Source organism: Oncorhynchus masou, unplaced genomic scaffold (assembly GCF_036934945.1).
Source record: "Oncorhynchus masou masou isolate Uvic2021 unplaced genomic scaffold, UVic_Omas_1.1 unplaced_scaffold_1144, whole genome shotgun sequence".
Taxonomy (NCBI): Eukaryota; Metazoa; Chordata; class Actinopteri; order Salmoniformes; family Salmonidae; genus Oncorhynchus; species Oncorhynchus masou.
Window position 1 is genome coordinate 23,675 of NW_027001186.1, and position 16,897 is coordinate 40,571.

The 16,897-nt window shown below is 47.6% G+C and overlaps 1 protein-coding gene and 1 pseudogene across 1 annotated transcript; one reads left to right on the top strand and one right to left on the bottom strand.

The window, feature by feature from the left end:
* The first annotated feature begins 505 nt into the window (after positions 1-505).
* LOC135529354 (gremlin-2-like) lies at positions 506-1,562 on the top strand. The gene has a single exon (XM_064958135.1). It carries the CDS (start codon positions 506-508, stop codon positions 998-1,000), a length of 495 nt encoding a protein of 164 aa, XP_064814207.1. The 3' UTR covers positions 1,001-1,562.
* A 1,122-nt stretch (positions 1,563-2,684) lies between these two features.
* Positions 2,685-16,897, bottom strand: part of LOC135529352 (formin-2-like) — a 164,518-nt pseudogene continuing 150,305 nt past the window's right edge.

The window sequence follows — 16,897 nt, forward strand, 5'->3', positions numbered from 1 at the left end:
ACCAGGTAGTTTGTTCTAACCTCTCTGTCAGGATGTACAGGTAGTTTGTTCTAACCTCTCCTCTCTGTCAGGATGTACAGGTAGTTTGTTCTAACCTCTCTGTCAGGATGACCAGGTAGTTTGTTCTAACCTCTCTGTCAGGATGTACAGGTAGTTTGTTCTAACCTCTCCTCTCTGTCAGGATGACCAGGTAGTTTGTTCTAACCTCTCTGTCAGGATGACCAGGTAGTTTGTTCTAACCTCTCTGTCAGGATGACCAGGTAGTTTGTTCTAACCTCTCTGTCAGGATGTACAGGTAGTTTGTTCTAACCTCTCTGTCAGGATGTACAGGTAGTTTGTTCTAACCTCTCTGTCAGGATGACCAGGTAGTTTGTTCTAACCTCTCTGTCAGGATGACCAGGTAGTTTGTTCTAACCTCTCTGTCAGGATGTATAGTTTGTTCTAACCTCTCTGTCAGGATGACCAGGTAGTTTGTTCTAATCTCTCCTCTCCTCTCTCTGTTAGGATGTACAGACAGTTTGTTCTGTCAATCCTGCTTGCAGGCGTCCTGTGCCTGGTGGGCGGCGACACCCGCAAGACCCGCCTCCAAGGCTCCATCCCCAACCCTTTCAAAGGGAACGGCAACAAACGCACCCGTAAACAGGAAATACTTGCCTCCAGCCAGGAAGCGCTGGTCGTCACAGAGAGGAAGTACCTGAAGAGTGACTGGTGCAAGACCCAGCCGCTGCGTCAGACGGTGAGGGAGGAGGGCTGCCTCAGTCGTACCATCATCAACAGGTTCTGCTACGGACAGTGTAACTCCTTCTATATCCCACGACACGTTAAGACGGAGCAGGAGTCCTTCCGGTCCTGTGCTTTCTGCCGGCCGCAGCGTTTCACCACGCTGACCGTAGAGCTGGACTGTCCCGACCTCCAGCCACCCTTCAGGCACCGCAAGATCCAGAGAGTCAAACAGTGTCGCTGTATATCGGTCTCCGTCGGTGACTCTGGGAAGTGGTGATACTCGTCTCCCTCCTGCTTCTCTCTCTCTCTTTTTTTTATCATCTTGGACCACCCCTAGATACTGTCCAGATATTCCGCTCACCTCACAGGAGACAGTTTGTACAAGACTCGAGTACATGGAGGGTGAGGACATGCATTTTTACCGACGGCACATAGAATGAAAGCATAAAAGCTGAAGGGGCCACACTCTCTTTAGAAGTACAGAGCATGACGGACGTTTCCATAGAGCAGCTCTGTGTTGATCATACCAAGCACTCTATATGAGACAAACTGACATTTCTACAACCCAGACCGATTAAACACATACACTCTGTAGTTCAAAGATGGTGGATAAATGAAGATGTCTTACTCAGGCGGGTTTACCGTTAAAAACAAAAAATGGTCACAATTCCAGACTGTTTAAGGAAGTGCCTTTCCAATAGACAACAATGTGATAGCAACTGAGTCTGGTCCACTTAGTTCATTGACTGTATATGAACCCGGGGGGAAAAAGCAGAGTGGGACATCTCACTTCCTCTACCGTCTCTGCAGAAGCAGACTTACCTGGACCACAGGTCTCCTCAGCCTGTCGGAGAGAGGGGGGGGGGGTCGTATTCAAATGGGAGAAAACTGACTGAAACAGAAAGGGACTTGGTTCAATACAAAATGCTAATTTTCAACTACAAAATGTGTTTCTAATGTGTGTCCTAATGGATATGACCATATTCCACAGAGGGACTCTGGTAGAGAGGTTGTTGGAGAGGCTGACTGGGTTAGTAGAAGGTCCTACTGCAGCAACAGCCGACCTGGGGTTTCACAGAGGGTAGGAGGGTGTTGAATAGAGACTGACTGGGTTAGTAGAAGGTCCTACTGCAGCAACAGCCGACCTGGGGTTTCACAGAGGGTAGGAGGGTGTTGAATAGAGACTGACTGGGTTAGTAGAAGGTCCAACTGCAGCAACAGCCGACCTGGGGTTTCACAGAGGGTAGGAGGGTGTTGAATAGAGACTGACTGGGTTAGTAGAAGGTCCTACTGCAGCAACAGCCGACCTGGGGTTTCACAGAGGGTAGGAGGGTGTTGAATAGAGACTGACTGGGTTAGTAGAAGGTCCTACTGCAGCAACAGCCGACCTGGGGTTAAACAGGCAATATATCATTCTGTACAAATAAATATCACATTATTATTAGATTTAGAGAGATTATATCAATACAGTGTTACATTACAATAGCATTTATATTTACATAAATGAATAAATGATATACTAAATCTGTACCGAAGTTGAAAGTTTCTTGGTGTGTTTTCATTGTGTTTTGTTTAAACTTTGTCGTCAGTATTGTAAGAAGTTCAGATGAAAGTTGCTACAAACAACAACAACAACTCTGAAGACTCATATTCTCACCCATCTTCTTTCAGGACACGTTTCTGATTAGAACGCCGGCCTTCAAAAGAGAATAAAAATCGACCAATCACAGCAAGGCTGTTCTCAACAAAAGAGAATCAAAATCGACCAACCACAGCAAGGCTGATCTCAACAAAAGAGAATCAAAATCGACCAACCACAGCAAGGCTGATCTCAACAAAAGAGAATCAAAATCGACCAACCACAGAAAGGCTGTTCTCCACAAAAGAGAATCAAAATCGACCAACCACAGAAAGGCTGTTCTCAACAAAAGAGAATCAAAATCGACCAACCACAAAAAGGCTGAATTTATTCCTTTTTATTGTAGATAAATGACATTGCTGCTCCCAGAAACAAGCAGAGATCCAGTAACATACTAACAACATTTTACAATAATAAACCGTTATCCAACAACTCCAGGATGATGATTTAACATGCTGCGGGACAGAAAATAAAAATCTTTACAAAAATATGTTACATAAAGAATACAATACTACCTTACATTGATAAAAGCATTTTAAATATATTATTTTTAGTAATCAAGTCAATAATTTGAATGCACTTTTCAATGTAAATGAACAATTCCTTTAGGACTGTTCACTATCTTACATTAACAAAATGTTTGTCAAACCAACAGACTACATTTCCCATAACCCTCTCTGTCCTCACATACATTAGAAATGTCTTCTTACCGAGTCACATGGATATCACTTCAGATAAATGAAACGGGAATAAGTTGTACATTTACACAAAAATTGGCATATATTTTTCCTCGATAAGAGTAGAAATATGTCTTTGAAGTGATGTTTTTATTGTTAAGTGAGTAAAACATGCCAGAAGTCTATTCTACAGCTGGTCTTCTAGACTGAGTGAACAGTGATCAGAGAAGAGCTTCTGTGGGTAAACCTCTCCACTGGTCAGCAAGGATACAGAGAGCTCTTCTCTGCCGGACACAATCTAGTTGAGCTCAACGTTGGACATCATGTCTGTATTGCCAAACGGCTCCCTATATAGACCACTACTATGGGCCCTAATCCAAAGCAAGGTACTAAATAGGGAATAGGGAGAAGTTTGGGACACAGCCCAAGGTTATTATGTTGCTGTGAGAACACCCAGCTAAGCTGATCCATTATTGACTTGGACTAAAGAACATGGGTAACGCTCTTTCGGTTTTTTACACCCCCCCCCCCCCCCCAATACCACGTTTCATTTCAGATGCATGTTGAGAACATTCATGCGACTGGTTGCTGCCATCCATTTGGGATTAAGAGGTGAATTACTCTAAGGGATCAACGGCCTAAAACCAACAACACCGAACATCAACATGTTGACGGTGACCTGTCAGAGACTGCATCCCAAATGGAACACTATATAGTGCCTGGTCAACAGTAGTGTACTATATAGGGAATAGGTTGCATGGGCCCTGTTCAACAGTAGTGCACTATATAGGGAATAGGGTGCATGGGCCCTGGTAAAAAGTAGTGTACTATATAGGGAATAGGGTGCATGGGCCCTGTACAACAGTAGTGCACTATATAGGGAATAGGGTGCATGGGCCCTGGTAAAAAGTAGTGTACTATATAGGGAATAGGGTGCATGGGCCCTGGTCAACAGTGTACTATATAGGGAATAGGGTGCATGGGCCCTGTTCAACAGTAGTGCACTGTATAGGGAATAGGGTGCATGGGCCCTGGTCAACAGTAGTGCACTACATAGGGAATAGGGTGCCATTTGGGATGTATCCTGGACAACGGTTGTGTTCGTTTTCCTTCTTCACGCTCTGCTGTGTTTCTCGTCACACGTCTCCTCTCTCACGTCCAATGAGGTTGTGTTTTAATATGTACACAATCACTGTTTCAGTGAGCCTAATACACATTTATATTGCTTTGGAAAACACATCTTGTCATGGTATACAGTAAGCTTGAATAGGTAACATGTTTGGCATTTCAGATCAGTACTGTAGGGGGTATGACTGGAGAAGATGGCTCGAGGGACCTCTACAGTAGAGGGTAGGACTGGAGAAGATGGCTCGAGGGACCTCTACAGTAGAGGGTAGGACTGGAGAAGATGGCTCGAGGGACCTCTACAGTAGGGGGTATGACTGGAGAAGATGGCTCGAGGGACCTCTACAGTAGGGGGAAGGACTGTGGAGAAGATGGTTCCAGGTACCTCTACAGTAGGGGGTATGACTGGAGAAGATGGTTCCAGGTACCTCAACAGTAGGGGGAAGGACTGTGGAGAAGATGGCTCCAGGTACCTCAACAGTAGGGGGTATGACTGGAGAAGATGGTTCCAGGTACCTCAACAGTAGGGGGTATGACTGGAGAAGATGGTTCCAGGTACCTCTACAGTAGGGGGTATGACTGGAGAAGATGGTTCCAGGTACCTCAACAGTAGGGGGTAGGACTGTGGAGAAGATGGCTCCAGGTACCTCAACAGTAGGGGGAAGGACTGTGGAGAAGATGGTTCCAGGTACCTCAACAGTAGGGGGTAGGACTGTGGAGAAGATGGCTCCAGGTACCTCAACAGTAGGGGGTAGGACTGTGGAGAAGATGGCTCCAGGTACCTCAACAGTAGGGGGTAGGACTGTGGAGAAGATGGCTCCAGGTACCTCAACAGTAGGGGGTAGGACTGTGGAGAAGATGGCTCCAGGTACCTCTACAGTAGGGGGTAGGACTGTGGAGAAGATGGCTCCAGGTACCTCTACAGTAGGGGGAAGGACTGTGGAGAAGATGGCTCCAGGTACCTCTACAGTAGGGGGTAGGACTGTGGAGAAGATGGTTCCAGGTAACTCAACAGTAGGGGGAAGGACTGTGGAGAAGATGGCTCCAGGTACCTCAACAGTAGGGGGAAGGACTGTGGAGAAGATGGTTCCAGGTACCTCTACAGTAGGGGGTATGACTGGAGAAGATGGTTCCAGGTACCTCAACAGTAGGGGGAAGGACTGTGGAGAAGATGGTTCCAGGTACCTCAACAGTAGGGGGTAGGACTGTGGAGAAGATGGTTCCAGGTACCTCAACAGTAGGGGGAAGGACTGTGGAGAAGATGGCTCCAGGTACCTCTACAGTAGGGGGAAGGACTGTGGAGAAGATGGCTCTAGGTATCTCTACAGTAGGCATGCTTTAGTATGTCCCTGTGGAAGTCATCCTATAAATATAGTTCTGGTATAATGACATCCTGTGACCTCTGATCCCATGGTGCTTCCCTCTTCTTTCTGATTGGATGTTGATGTTTGTGTGTCTGATGAGCTAATAACAGAAGCCTGCATAGTCGGTCTCATAGAGCAGGCAGGAGGACCGGGAGACGGACAGACTGACAGCTGCTTGGAGTCAAAAAATAAAAAGTAGTATCTTATATCCCAAACGGCACCCTATTCCCTATGTAGTGCACTACTTTAGACTAGATCCCTATGGGACCCTGGTCTAAAGTAGTGCCCTACATAGGGACTAGCGTGTCGTTTTGGTTCTTGTTCTAAAGCCTAAGTGATTCATCTGTAGTAGTACATGCAGTCCAATGAGGTTGTTCCTCGTCCCTCTACAGTAAACGTAGACGTCCACCGGTCTTAAATCTTCATGCCCAGCTTGGCTTTCTGTGGGAAAACGATACGTTAAATGTTGAGATATCTTCAGGCTTTAAACGGTGACAAAGACTCAATCAAGTAAAAGTCCATGTGTATATAGTGGCCAATTATATTATGAGGTTGATCACTTACGATTCCCGAAGCATGCTTGGGTTTGACACTGTAGGTAGCCTTCTCCTTGGCTTGTCTGAAGCACTCCTCTGCCTTCTTCAGTCTGTATTGCAGAAACACAACATCACACAGCAGTCACATAACAGGGGGAGGGGGAAGGACTGTGGAGAAGAGCTACCATATACAGCTACCATATACATCTGGGTCATAGTGAAAACCCATAATGCTGTCCTGATACCAGCCCCATCATCTAGCCAACCTGCCAACACCTTCATACAACGTTTTTTTTAATGTTATTTTATTTTTTTTAACCTTTATTTAACCAGGCAAGTCAGTTAAGAACAAATTCTTATTTTCAATGACGGCCTGGGAACAGTGGGTTAACTGCCTGTTCAGGGGCAGAACGACAGATTTGTACCTTGTCAGCTCGGGGGTTTGAACTCGCAACCTTCCGGTTACTAGTCCAACGCTCTAACCACTAGGCTACGCTGCCGCACCATGGGGCACCATGGACAGAACATCCAAATAAACAGTATAATCCCACTTAAAAAGATCCTGCAGGCCTTCAGCCATGGCGGGCCGACACACTGATCCTTCAGCCATGGCGGGCCGACACACTGATCCTTCAGCCATGGCGGGCCGACACACTGATCCTTCAGCCATGGCGGGCCGACACACTGATCCTTCAGCCATGGCGGGCCGACACACTGATCCTTCAGCCATGGCGGGCCGACACACTGATCCTTCTACACATGTATTCAAGGTCATGAGCCGCGGGCCCTGTGTGGAGGTGGAGCGGTCGGGACGAACAGGGGCTCCCCATTATGGAGGTGGAGCGGTCAGGACGAACAGGGGCTCCCCATTATGGAGGTGGAGCGGTAGGGACGAACAGAGGCTCCCCATTATGGAGGTGGAGCGGTCAGGACGAACAGGGGCTCCCCATTATGGAGGTGGAGCGTTAGGGACGAACAGAGGCTCCCCATTATGGAGGTGGAGCGGTCAGGACGAACAGAGGCTCCCCATTATGGAGGTGGAGCGGTCAGGACGAACAGGGGCTCCCCATTATGGAGGTGGAGCGGTCAGGACGAACAGGGGCTCCCCATTATGGAGGTGGAGCGGTAGGGATGAACAGGGGCACCCCATTATGGAGGTGGAGCGGTAGGGATGAACGGGGGCTCCCCATTATGGAGGTGGAGCGGTAGGGATGAACAGAGGCTCCCCATTATGGAGGTGGAGCGGTAGGGATGAACAGGGGCTCCCCATTATGGAGGTGGAGCGGTAGGGACAAACTGTTCCCTACAGGAACAGGGGCTCCCCATTATGGAGGTGGAGCGGTCAGGACGAACAGGGGCTCCCCATTATGGAGGTGGAGCGGTAGGGATGAACAGAGGCTCCCCATTATGGAGGTGGAGCGGTAGGGATGAACAGGGGCTCCCCATTATGGAGGTGGAGCGGTCGGGGCGAACTGTTCCCATCAGGAACAGGGGGTCCCCATTATGGAGGTGGAGCGGTGGGGACGAACAGAGGCGGAGCGGTCGGGGCGAACAGGGGCTCCCCATTATGGAGGTGGAGCGGTGGGGACGAACAGAGGCTCCCCATTACAGAGGTGGAGCGGTCGGGACGAACAGGGGCTCCCCATTACGGAGGTGGAGCGGTCGGGGCGAACAGGGGCTCCCCATTACGGAGGTGGAGCGGTCAGGACGAACAGGGGCTCCCCATTATGGAGGTGGAGCGGTCGGGACAAACTGTTCCCATCAGGAACAGGGGCTCCCCATTACGGAGGTGGAGCGGTAGGGACGAACAGGGGCTCCCCATTACGGAGGTGGAGCGGTCGGGGCGAACAGGGGCTCCCCATTACGGAGGTGGAGCGGTCAGGACGAACAGGGGCTCCCCATTATGGAGGTGGAGCGGTCGGGACAAACTGTTCCCATCAGGAACAGGGGCTCCCCATTATGAAGGTGGAGCGGTCGGGACGAACAGGGGCTCCCCATTACGGAGGTGGAGCGGTAGGGACAAACTGTTCCCATTACGGAGGTGGAGCGGTAGGGACAAACTGTTCCCATCAGGAACAGGGGCTCCCCATTATGAAGGTGGAGCGGTCGGGACGAACAGGGGCTCCCCATTACGGAGGTGGAGCGGTAGGGACAAACTGTTCCCATTACGGAGGTGGAGCGGTAGGGATGAACAGAGGCTCCCCATTATGGAGGTGGAGCGGTAGGGATGAACAGGGGCTCCCCATTATGGAGGTGGAGCGGTAGGGATGAACAGGGGCTCCCCATTATGGAGGTGGAGCGGTCTGGACAAACTGTTCCCATCAGGATCAGGGGCTCCCCATTACGGAGGTGGAGCGGTCGGGACAAACTGTTCCCATCAGGATCAGGGGCTCCCCATTACGGAGGTGGAGCGGTCGGGACAAACTGTTCCCATCAGGGAACTGGGGCTCCCCATTACAGAGGTGGAGCGGTCGGGACGAACAGGGGCTCCCCATTACGGAGGTGGAGCGGTCTGGACAAACTGTTCCCATCAGGATCAGGGGCTCCCCATTACGGAGGTGGAGCGGTCGGGACAAACTGTTCCCATCAGGGAACTGGGGCTCCCCATTACAGAGGTGGAGCGGTCGGGACGAACAGGGGCTCCCCATTACGGAGGTGGAGCGGTCAGGACGAACAGGGGCTCCCCATTATGGAGGTGGAGCGGTCTGGACAAACTGTTCCCATCAGGAACAGGGGCTCCCCATTACGGAGGTGGAGCGGTAGGGACAAACTGTTCCCATTACGGAGGTGGAGCGGTAGGGACAAACTGTTCCCATCAGGAACAGGGGCTCCCCATTACAGAGCGGGACAAAGGCAGACAGGGACGATGATAGGAGTTATATTAACCAGCCCTGTGATGTCAAAACCCTGGTGAAATGCATTGCACATAGAATTTAAAAAAAGGGTTTTACCAGATATTGTTCATCCTGATCAGACAGATTACAATTACTTCAAACAATTGAATATTATGAAAAATCGAAGATTATCAATTTGATTAAGTATGAATAGAATGTATATTTAAATGCCTGGATGACTTTAATTTTGGTGAAACTCTTATACAGGAGAGAGGGGTGAGGGGGTTAAAGTTATGTACAGCAACCCCAGATGTAAAATAGTAAATAATGGTCACTTCTTAGAAAGTATTGAGCTTTTAAGAGGAGTAAAACAAGGTTGTCCGTTGTCTCCATATTTATTTATTATGATCATTGAAATACTAGCTATTAAAATTAGATCCAACAACAACATCAAGGGGTTGGAAATCCAGGGTTAAGAAACAATGTTTTTACTTAAGTCAGGAATCTGGATGCCTGCACAGTCTCATTGAACATATTGGTCACTTTTCTAGACTCTCTGTACTAAAATCTAATTATAAAAAGTGCACCATGTTACTTATTGGATCGTAAAAAAAAGAAAAAAAGAAAAGTTTATGTTTACACTTGTAGTTTACCAATAAAATGGGCAGATGGTGAAGCATACATACTTGGTATTCACATCTCAAAAAATATAAATTAAACTACCACAATCAATTTCAATAGAAAGTGACCAATTTAAAAATATATATTTTTCAAAGTTCTGCAACCATGGAGAGGTAAGTACTTGTCTATTTATGGAAAAATCATATTGATTAACTCTTTGGTCCTGTCACAGTTAATGGCATTGGCTCGTTTTTTTAAAATCATGAGTAAAAATGTTTTTCATTTTAATTGGAATGGTAAGCCAAACAAAATTAAACATCCATATTAATATAATGAATAAGAGTTTGGCTAAACTTATTAAATATTAAAAGCTTTAAACCATTCACAAAAAGCTTCACTAAATTAAACTGACCTTTTTGCCTTCATACAGATGACAACTTCTCATTTCTGACTAATTGAAAATGAAGTTTTGTTTAAAGTATCGCTTTCTTTAAACAAGCTGGTTACAATCAGTTTAATTCTCCAGAAAAGTTAGAACAAATATTAATGATATAATAAAAAATAAAAAAAATACTGATAAATCAAAATATTTTTTATGGAAAAAACAAGACAATTGTATTATATTTGTTAATGATATTATGAATAGAAATGGAGGTGTTATGTCACATTGGAAAATATATGGGAATAGCTGCTCAAATTCACAACCAACTGATTGCAGCATTACCACAAAAATGGAGGCAGCAGACGGAAAAGGCAGGGAACTTGTTTTTCTGCCATATATTAAAGATACAAATTGGCTGAAAGGAACTGGCACCAATAGAAAAATACACCAGTTTCATTTGAGGACAAAAATATTGACAGCTGCATCGTATAGGCTGCAAAATAAATGGGAGATTTGATGAACCAACTGCCATGAACTGGTACATGAATTGGTGCAAAAAAACCTACACTTATTTCGTATAGGCTGCAAAATAAATGGGAGATTTGATGAACCAACTGCCATGAACTGGTACATGAATTGGTGCAAAAAACCTACACTTATTTCAACACTTAGTTATTCTATTTAACTAATGAAATAATCTGCCACCAAAATAATGCTCTATATATGGGGCATACAACGATCTCAGTTCTGTAGATTTTGCTGGGAAAGAGACAGAGGCATAAATGATCTATTGATTCTATGGAGCTTGTTTCTGGTCACAGGTTCAGGAATGGTAAAAATAAAATACAAAAGACAACAGGCATTTAAAATTAACCTCACAAATAGCAGTGTTGGGAGATCTGGAAAACCCCACTCAGTCAATAAATAATATAATACTCGTAGGAAAGGTTATCATATTTAGCTCACAATCTGTGGATAATATACGATTAGAAAGGTTAAAAACGTATGAAAAACACAATTGGAAAATATATGGAACATGGAAACCAAATGAGGGTGGTCTATGGTGACAGGTGGGATGGGCTGAGAGAGGCTGGAGGGGGTGGGATTAAAGAGCTGAGGTCTATGGTGATAGGTGGGATGGGCTGAGAGAGGCTGGAGGGGGTGGGATTATAAAGAGCTGAGGTCTATGGTGATAGGTGGGATGGGCTGAGAGAGGCTGAGGGGTGGGATTAAAGAGTGAGGTCTATGGTGATAGGTGGGATGGGCTGGGAGAGGCTGAGGGGTGGGATTAAAGAGTTGAGGTCTATGATGATAGGTGGGATGGGCTGAGAGAGGCTGAGGGGTGGGATTAAAGAGTTGAGGTCTATGATGATAGGTGGGATGGGCTGGGAGAGGCTGAGGGGTGGGATTAAAGAGCTGAGGTCTATGATGATAGGTGGGATGGGCTGGGAGAGGCTGAGGGGTGGGATTATATATATATATATATATATATATCCCATTTAGCAGACGCTTTTGTCCAAAGCGACTTACAAGTCGGCTGGGGCCACTACTTTTACATATGGGTGGCCCCAGCGGGAAACGAACCCACGACGCTTGGCGTTGCAAGCGCCATGCTCTACCGACTGAGCTGAGGTCTATGATGATAGGTGGGATGGGCTGGGAGAGGCTGAGGGGTGGGATTAAAGAGTTGAGGTCTATGATGATAGGTGGGATGGGCTGGGAGAGGCTGGAGGGGTGGGATTAAAGAGCTGAGGTCTATGGTGATAGGTGGGATGGGCTGGGAGAGGCTGAGGGGTGGGATTAAAGAGTTGAGGTCTATGGTGATAGGTGGGATTAAAGAGTTGAGGGATTATAAAGAGTTGAGGTCTATGGTGATAGGTGGGATAGGCTGAGAGAGGCTGGAGGGAGTGGGATTAAAGAGTTGAGGTCTATGGTGATAGGTGGGATGGGCTGAGAGAGGCTGGAGGGGGTGGGATTAAAGAGCTGAGGTCTATGGTGATAGGTGGGATGGTCTGAGAGAGGCTGAGGGGTGGGATTATAGAGTTGAGGTCTATGGTGATAGGTGGGATGGGCTGAGAGAGGCTGAGGGGTGGGATTAAAGAGCTGATGTTTGGTAATGTACTATTGCTATGTGACTGCTTTATATATAAGTACCATGTATGTAAAGTGCATGTATAAGTAGCAGAAAAAGTGTATGTATATGTATAAATGTATGTATAAGTAGCAGAAAAGATTTGTCCTCCAAAGAGTGAGGGGTGGAAGGGTTAGTAATGGAAAACAAGCCCTGGCAGGGCTGCAGGGTTTCCACTGTGGAGGGCTGACGGAGTCATATTCTCACTGTCTTCAGTCAAACTGACAACAGGATATCATGAAACTGAACCACTCTTCCAGTGTGTGTGTGTGTGTGTGTGTGTGTGTGGGTGTGTGTGTGTGTGTGTGTGTGTGTGTGTGTGAGTGTGTGTGAGGCAGTAAGAGCAGAGAGAGGAGAGAGCGAGCAGCAGTAATGAAAGAGAGTGAGTGAGAGAAAGAGTATCCTCTTCATGACAGATTTTAATTGTAGCCAGATGTTAAATCTCTGTGGTCGGAAGTTCTTAACTCTGACAGCCTGCCACCCTCTCTACCCAGCACCTGTCCACAAGCTTCCCTTCGCTAAGTACTGGAGGAGGATCACTGTCCTGCCACCCTCTCTACCCAGCACCTGTCCACAAGCCCCACGCTTCCCGTCGCTAAGTACTGGAGGAGGATCACTGTCCTGCCACCCTCTCTACCCAGCACCTGTCCACAAGCCCCACGCTTCCCGTCGCTAAGTACTTGAGGAGGATCACTGTCCTGACACCCTCTCTACCCAGCACCTGTCCACAAGCCCCACGCTTCCCGTCGCTAAGTACTTGAGGAGGATCACTGTCCTGACACACTCTCTACCTAGAGGAGGGGGAAGGAGAGAGGAGGGGAAGAGGTGAGGAGGGAAGGGGTGAGGAGGGAAGGAGAAGGGGTGAGGAGGAAAGGAGAGAGGAGGGGAGAGGAAAGGAGGAATGCAGTGCATTTCATGTCTAATTTCCTTGACCTCCAAACCATCAACAGAGCCAGTGATTGTCTCCAGGACCATAAATGGGAATGTGTTGTTGTAATGAGACTCTTCTTGACACACTGTCTGCTTTATGAGAGCTGGCTGCCACACCAGAGGACAGTAGTGATCAGGGATGTGAGTGTGTGTTGGTGTTTGCGTATTCAGGGTGATAAATGATAACTGATCTGATATATCCAGAATATATGTCAAGAGGCAGAACAAATATTATTATAAACCCTGAAATAGAGTGTGGAACACGGCTGATTAAGTAGGGCGAATATTCATATACCGAGACATGTCATTCTGTCCCCTGGGAGAGACCTTCCTAACCTAGACATGTCATTCTGTCCCCTGGGAGAGACCTTCCTAACCTAGACATGTCATTCTGTCCCCTGGGAGAAACCTTCCTAATCTAGACATGTCATTCTGTCCCCTGGGAGAAACCTTCCTAATCTAGACATGTCATTCTGTCCCCTGGGAGAGACCTTCCTAACCTAGACATGTCATTCTGTCCCCTGGGAGAAACCTTCCTAATCTAGACATGTCATTCTGTCCCCTGGGAGAGACCTTCCTAACCTAGACATGTCATTCTGTCCCCTGGGAGAGACCTTCCTAACCTAGACATGTCATTCTGTCCCCTGGGAGAGACCTTCCTAACCTAGACATGTCATTCTGTCCCCTGGGAGAGACCTTCCTAACCTAGACATGTCATTCTGTCCCCTGCGAGAGACCTTCCTAACCGAGACATGTCATTCTGTCCCCTGGGAGAGACCTTCCTAATCTAGACATGTCATTCTGTCCCCAAAGGGGAGAGACCTTCCTAACCTAGACATGTCATTCTGTCCCCTGGGAGAGACCTTCCTAACCTAGACATGTCATTCTGTCCCCTGGGAGAGACCTTCCTAATCTAGACATGTCATTCTGTCCCCTGGGAGAAACCTTCCTAACCTAGACATGTCATTCTGTCCCCTGGGAGAAACCTTCCTAACCTAGACATGTCATTCAGTCCCCTGGGAGAAACCTTCCTAACCTAGACATGTCATTCTGTCCCCTGGGAGAGACCTTCCTAACCTAGACATGTCATTCTGTCCCCTGGGAGAAACCTTCCTAACCTAGACATGTCATTCTGTCCCCTGGGAGAGACCTTCCTAACCGAGACATGTCATTCTGTCCCCTGGGAGAGACCTTCCTAACCTAGACATGTCATTCTGTCCCCTGGGAGACACCTTCCTAACCTAGACATGTCATTCTGTCCCCTGGGAGACACCTTCCTAACCTAGACATGTCATTCTGTCCCCTGGGAGAGACCTTCCTAACCTAGACATGTCATTCTGTCCCCTGGGAGAAACCTTCCTAACCTAGACATGTCATTCTGTCGCCTGGGAGAGACCTTCCTAAACTAGACATGTCATTCTGTCCCCTGGGAGAAACCTTCCTAACATAGACATGTCATTCTGTCCCCTGGGAGACACCTTCCTAACCTAGACATGTCATTCTGTCCCCTGGGAGAAACCTTCCTAACCTAGACATGTCATTCTGTCCCCTGGGAGACACCTTCCTAACCTAGACATGTCATTCTGTCCCCTGGGAGAAACCTTCCTAACCTAGACATGTCATTCTGTCCCCTGGGAGAGACCATCCTAACCTAGACATGTCATTCTGTCCCCTGGGATTAACCTTCCTAACCTAGACATGTCATTCTGTCCCCTGGGAGACACCTTCCTAACCTAGACATGTCATTCTGTCCCCTGGGAGACACCTTCCTAACCTAGACATGTCATTCTGTCCCCTGGGAGAAACCTTCCTAACCGAGACATGTCATTCTGTCGCCTGGGAGAGACCATCCTAACCTAGACATGTCATTCTGTCCCCTGGGAGAAACCTTCCTAACCTAGACATGTCATTCTGTCCCCTGGGAGAAACCTTCCTAATCTAGACATGTCATTCTGTCCCCTGGGAGAAACCTTCCTAACATAGACATGTCATTCTGTCCCCTGGGAGAGACCTTCCTAACCGAGACATGTCATTCTGTCCCCTGGGAGAAACCTTCCTAACCTAGACATGTCATTCTGTCCCCTGGGAGAAACCTTCCTAACCTAGACATGTCATTCTGTCCCCTGGGATTAACCTTCCTAACCTAGACATGTCATTCTGTCCCCTGGGAGAGACCTTCCTAATCTAGACATGTCATTCTGTCCCCAAAGGGGAGAGACCTTCCTAACCTAGACATGTCATTCTGTCCCCTGGGAGAGACCTTCCTAACCTAGACATGTCATTCTGTCCCCTGGGAGAGACCTTCCTAATCTAGACATGTCATTCTGTCCCCTGGGAGAAACCTTCCTAACCTAGACATGTCATTCTGTCCCCTGGGAGAAACCTTCCTAACATAGACATGTCATTCTGTCCCCTGGGAGACACCTTCCTAACCTAGACATGTCATTCTGTCCCCTGGGAGAAACCTTCCTAACCTAGACATGTCATTCTGTCCCCTGGGAGACACCTTCCTAACCTAGACATGTCATTCTGTCCCCTGGGAGAAACCTTCCTAACCTAGACATGTCATTCTGTCCCCTGGGAGAGACCATCCTAACCTAGACATGTCATTCTGTCCCCTGGGATTAACCTTCCTAACCTAGACATGTCATTCTGTCCCCTGGGAGACACCTTCCTAACCTAGACATGTCATTCTGTCCCCTGGGAGACACCTTCCTAACCTAGACATGTCATTCTGTCCCCTGGGAGAAACCTTCCTAACCGAGACATGTCATTCTGTCGCCTGGGAGAGACCATCCTAACCTAGACATGTCATTCTGTCCCCTGGGAGAAACCTTCCTAACCTAGACATGTCATTCTGTCCCCTGGGAGAAACCTTCCTAATCTAGACATGTCATTCTGTCCCCTGGGAGAAACCTTCCTAACATAGACATGTCATTCTGTCCCCTGGGAGAGACCTTCCTAACCGAGACATGTCATTCTGTCCCCTGGGAGAAACCTTCCTAACCTAGACATGTCATTCTGTCCCCTGGGATTAACCTTCCTAACCTAGACATGTCATTCTGTCCCCTGGGAGAAACCTTCCTAACCTAGACATGTCATTCTGTCCCCTGGGAGAGACCTTCCTAACCGAGACATGTCATTCTGTCCCCTGGGAGAAACCTTCCTAACATAGACATGTCATTCTGTCCCCTGGGAGAGACCTTCCTAACCGAGACATGTCATTCTGTCCCCTGGGAGAAACCTTCCTAACCGAGACATGTCATTCTGTCCCCTGGGATTAACCTTCCTAACCTAGACATGTCATTCTGTCCCCTGGGAGAAACCTTCCTAACCTAGACATGTCATTCTGTCCCCTGGGAGAGACCTTCCTAACCTAGACATGTCATTCTGTCCCCTGGGAGAAACCTTCCTAACATAGACATGTCATTCTGTCCCCTGGGAGACACCTTCCTAACCTAGACATGTCATTCTGTCCCCTGGGAGAAACCTTCCTAACCTAGACATGTCATTCTGTCCCCTGGGAGAGACCTTCCTAACCTAGACATGTCATTCTGTCCCCTGGGAGAAACCTTCCTAACCTAGACATGTCATTCTGTCCCCTGGGAGAGACCTTCCTAAACTAGACATGTCATTCTGTCCCCTGGGAGAAACCTTCCTAACATAGACATGTCATTCTGTCCCCTGGGAGAAACCTTCCTAACCTAGACATGTCATTCTGTCCCCTGGGAGAAACCTTCCTAACCTAGACATGTCATTCTGTCCCCTGGGAGAAACCTTCCTAACCTAGACATGTCATTCTGTACCCTGGGAGAGACCATCCTAACCTAGACATGTCATTCTGTCCCCTGGGAGACACCTTCCTAACCTAAACATGTCATTCTGTCCCCTGGGATTAACCTTCCTAACCTAGACATGTCATTCTGTCCCCTGGG

Coding starts and splice junctions, on each gene's coding strand:
- LOC135529354 (XM_064958135.1), top strand. CDS start 506: ATGTACAGACAGTTTGTTCTGTCAATCCTGCTTGCAGGCGTCCTGTGC.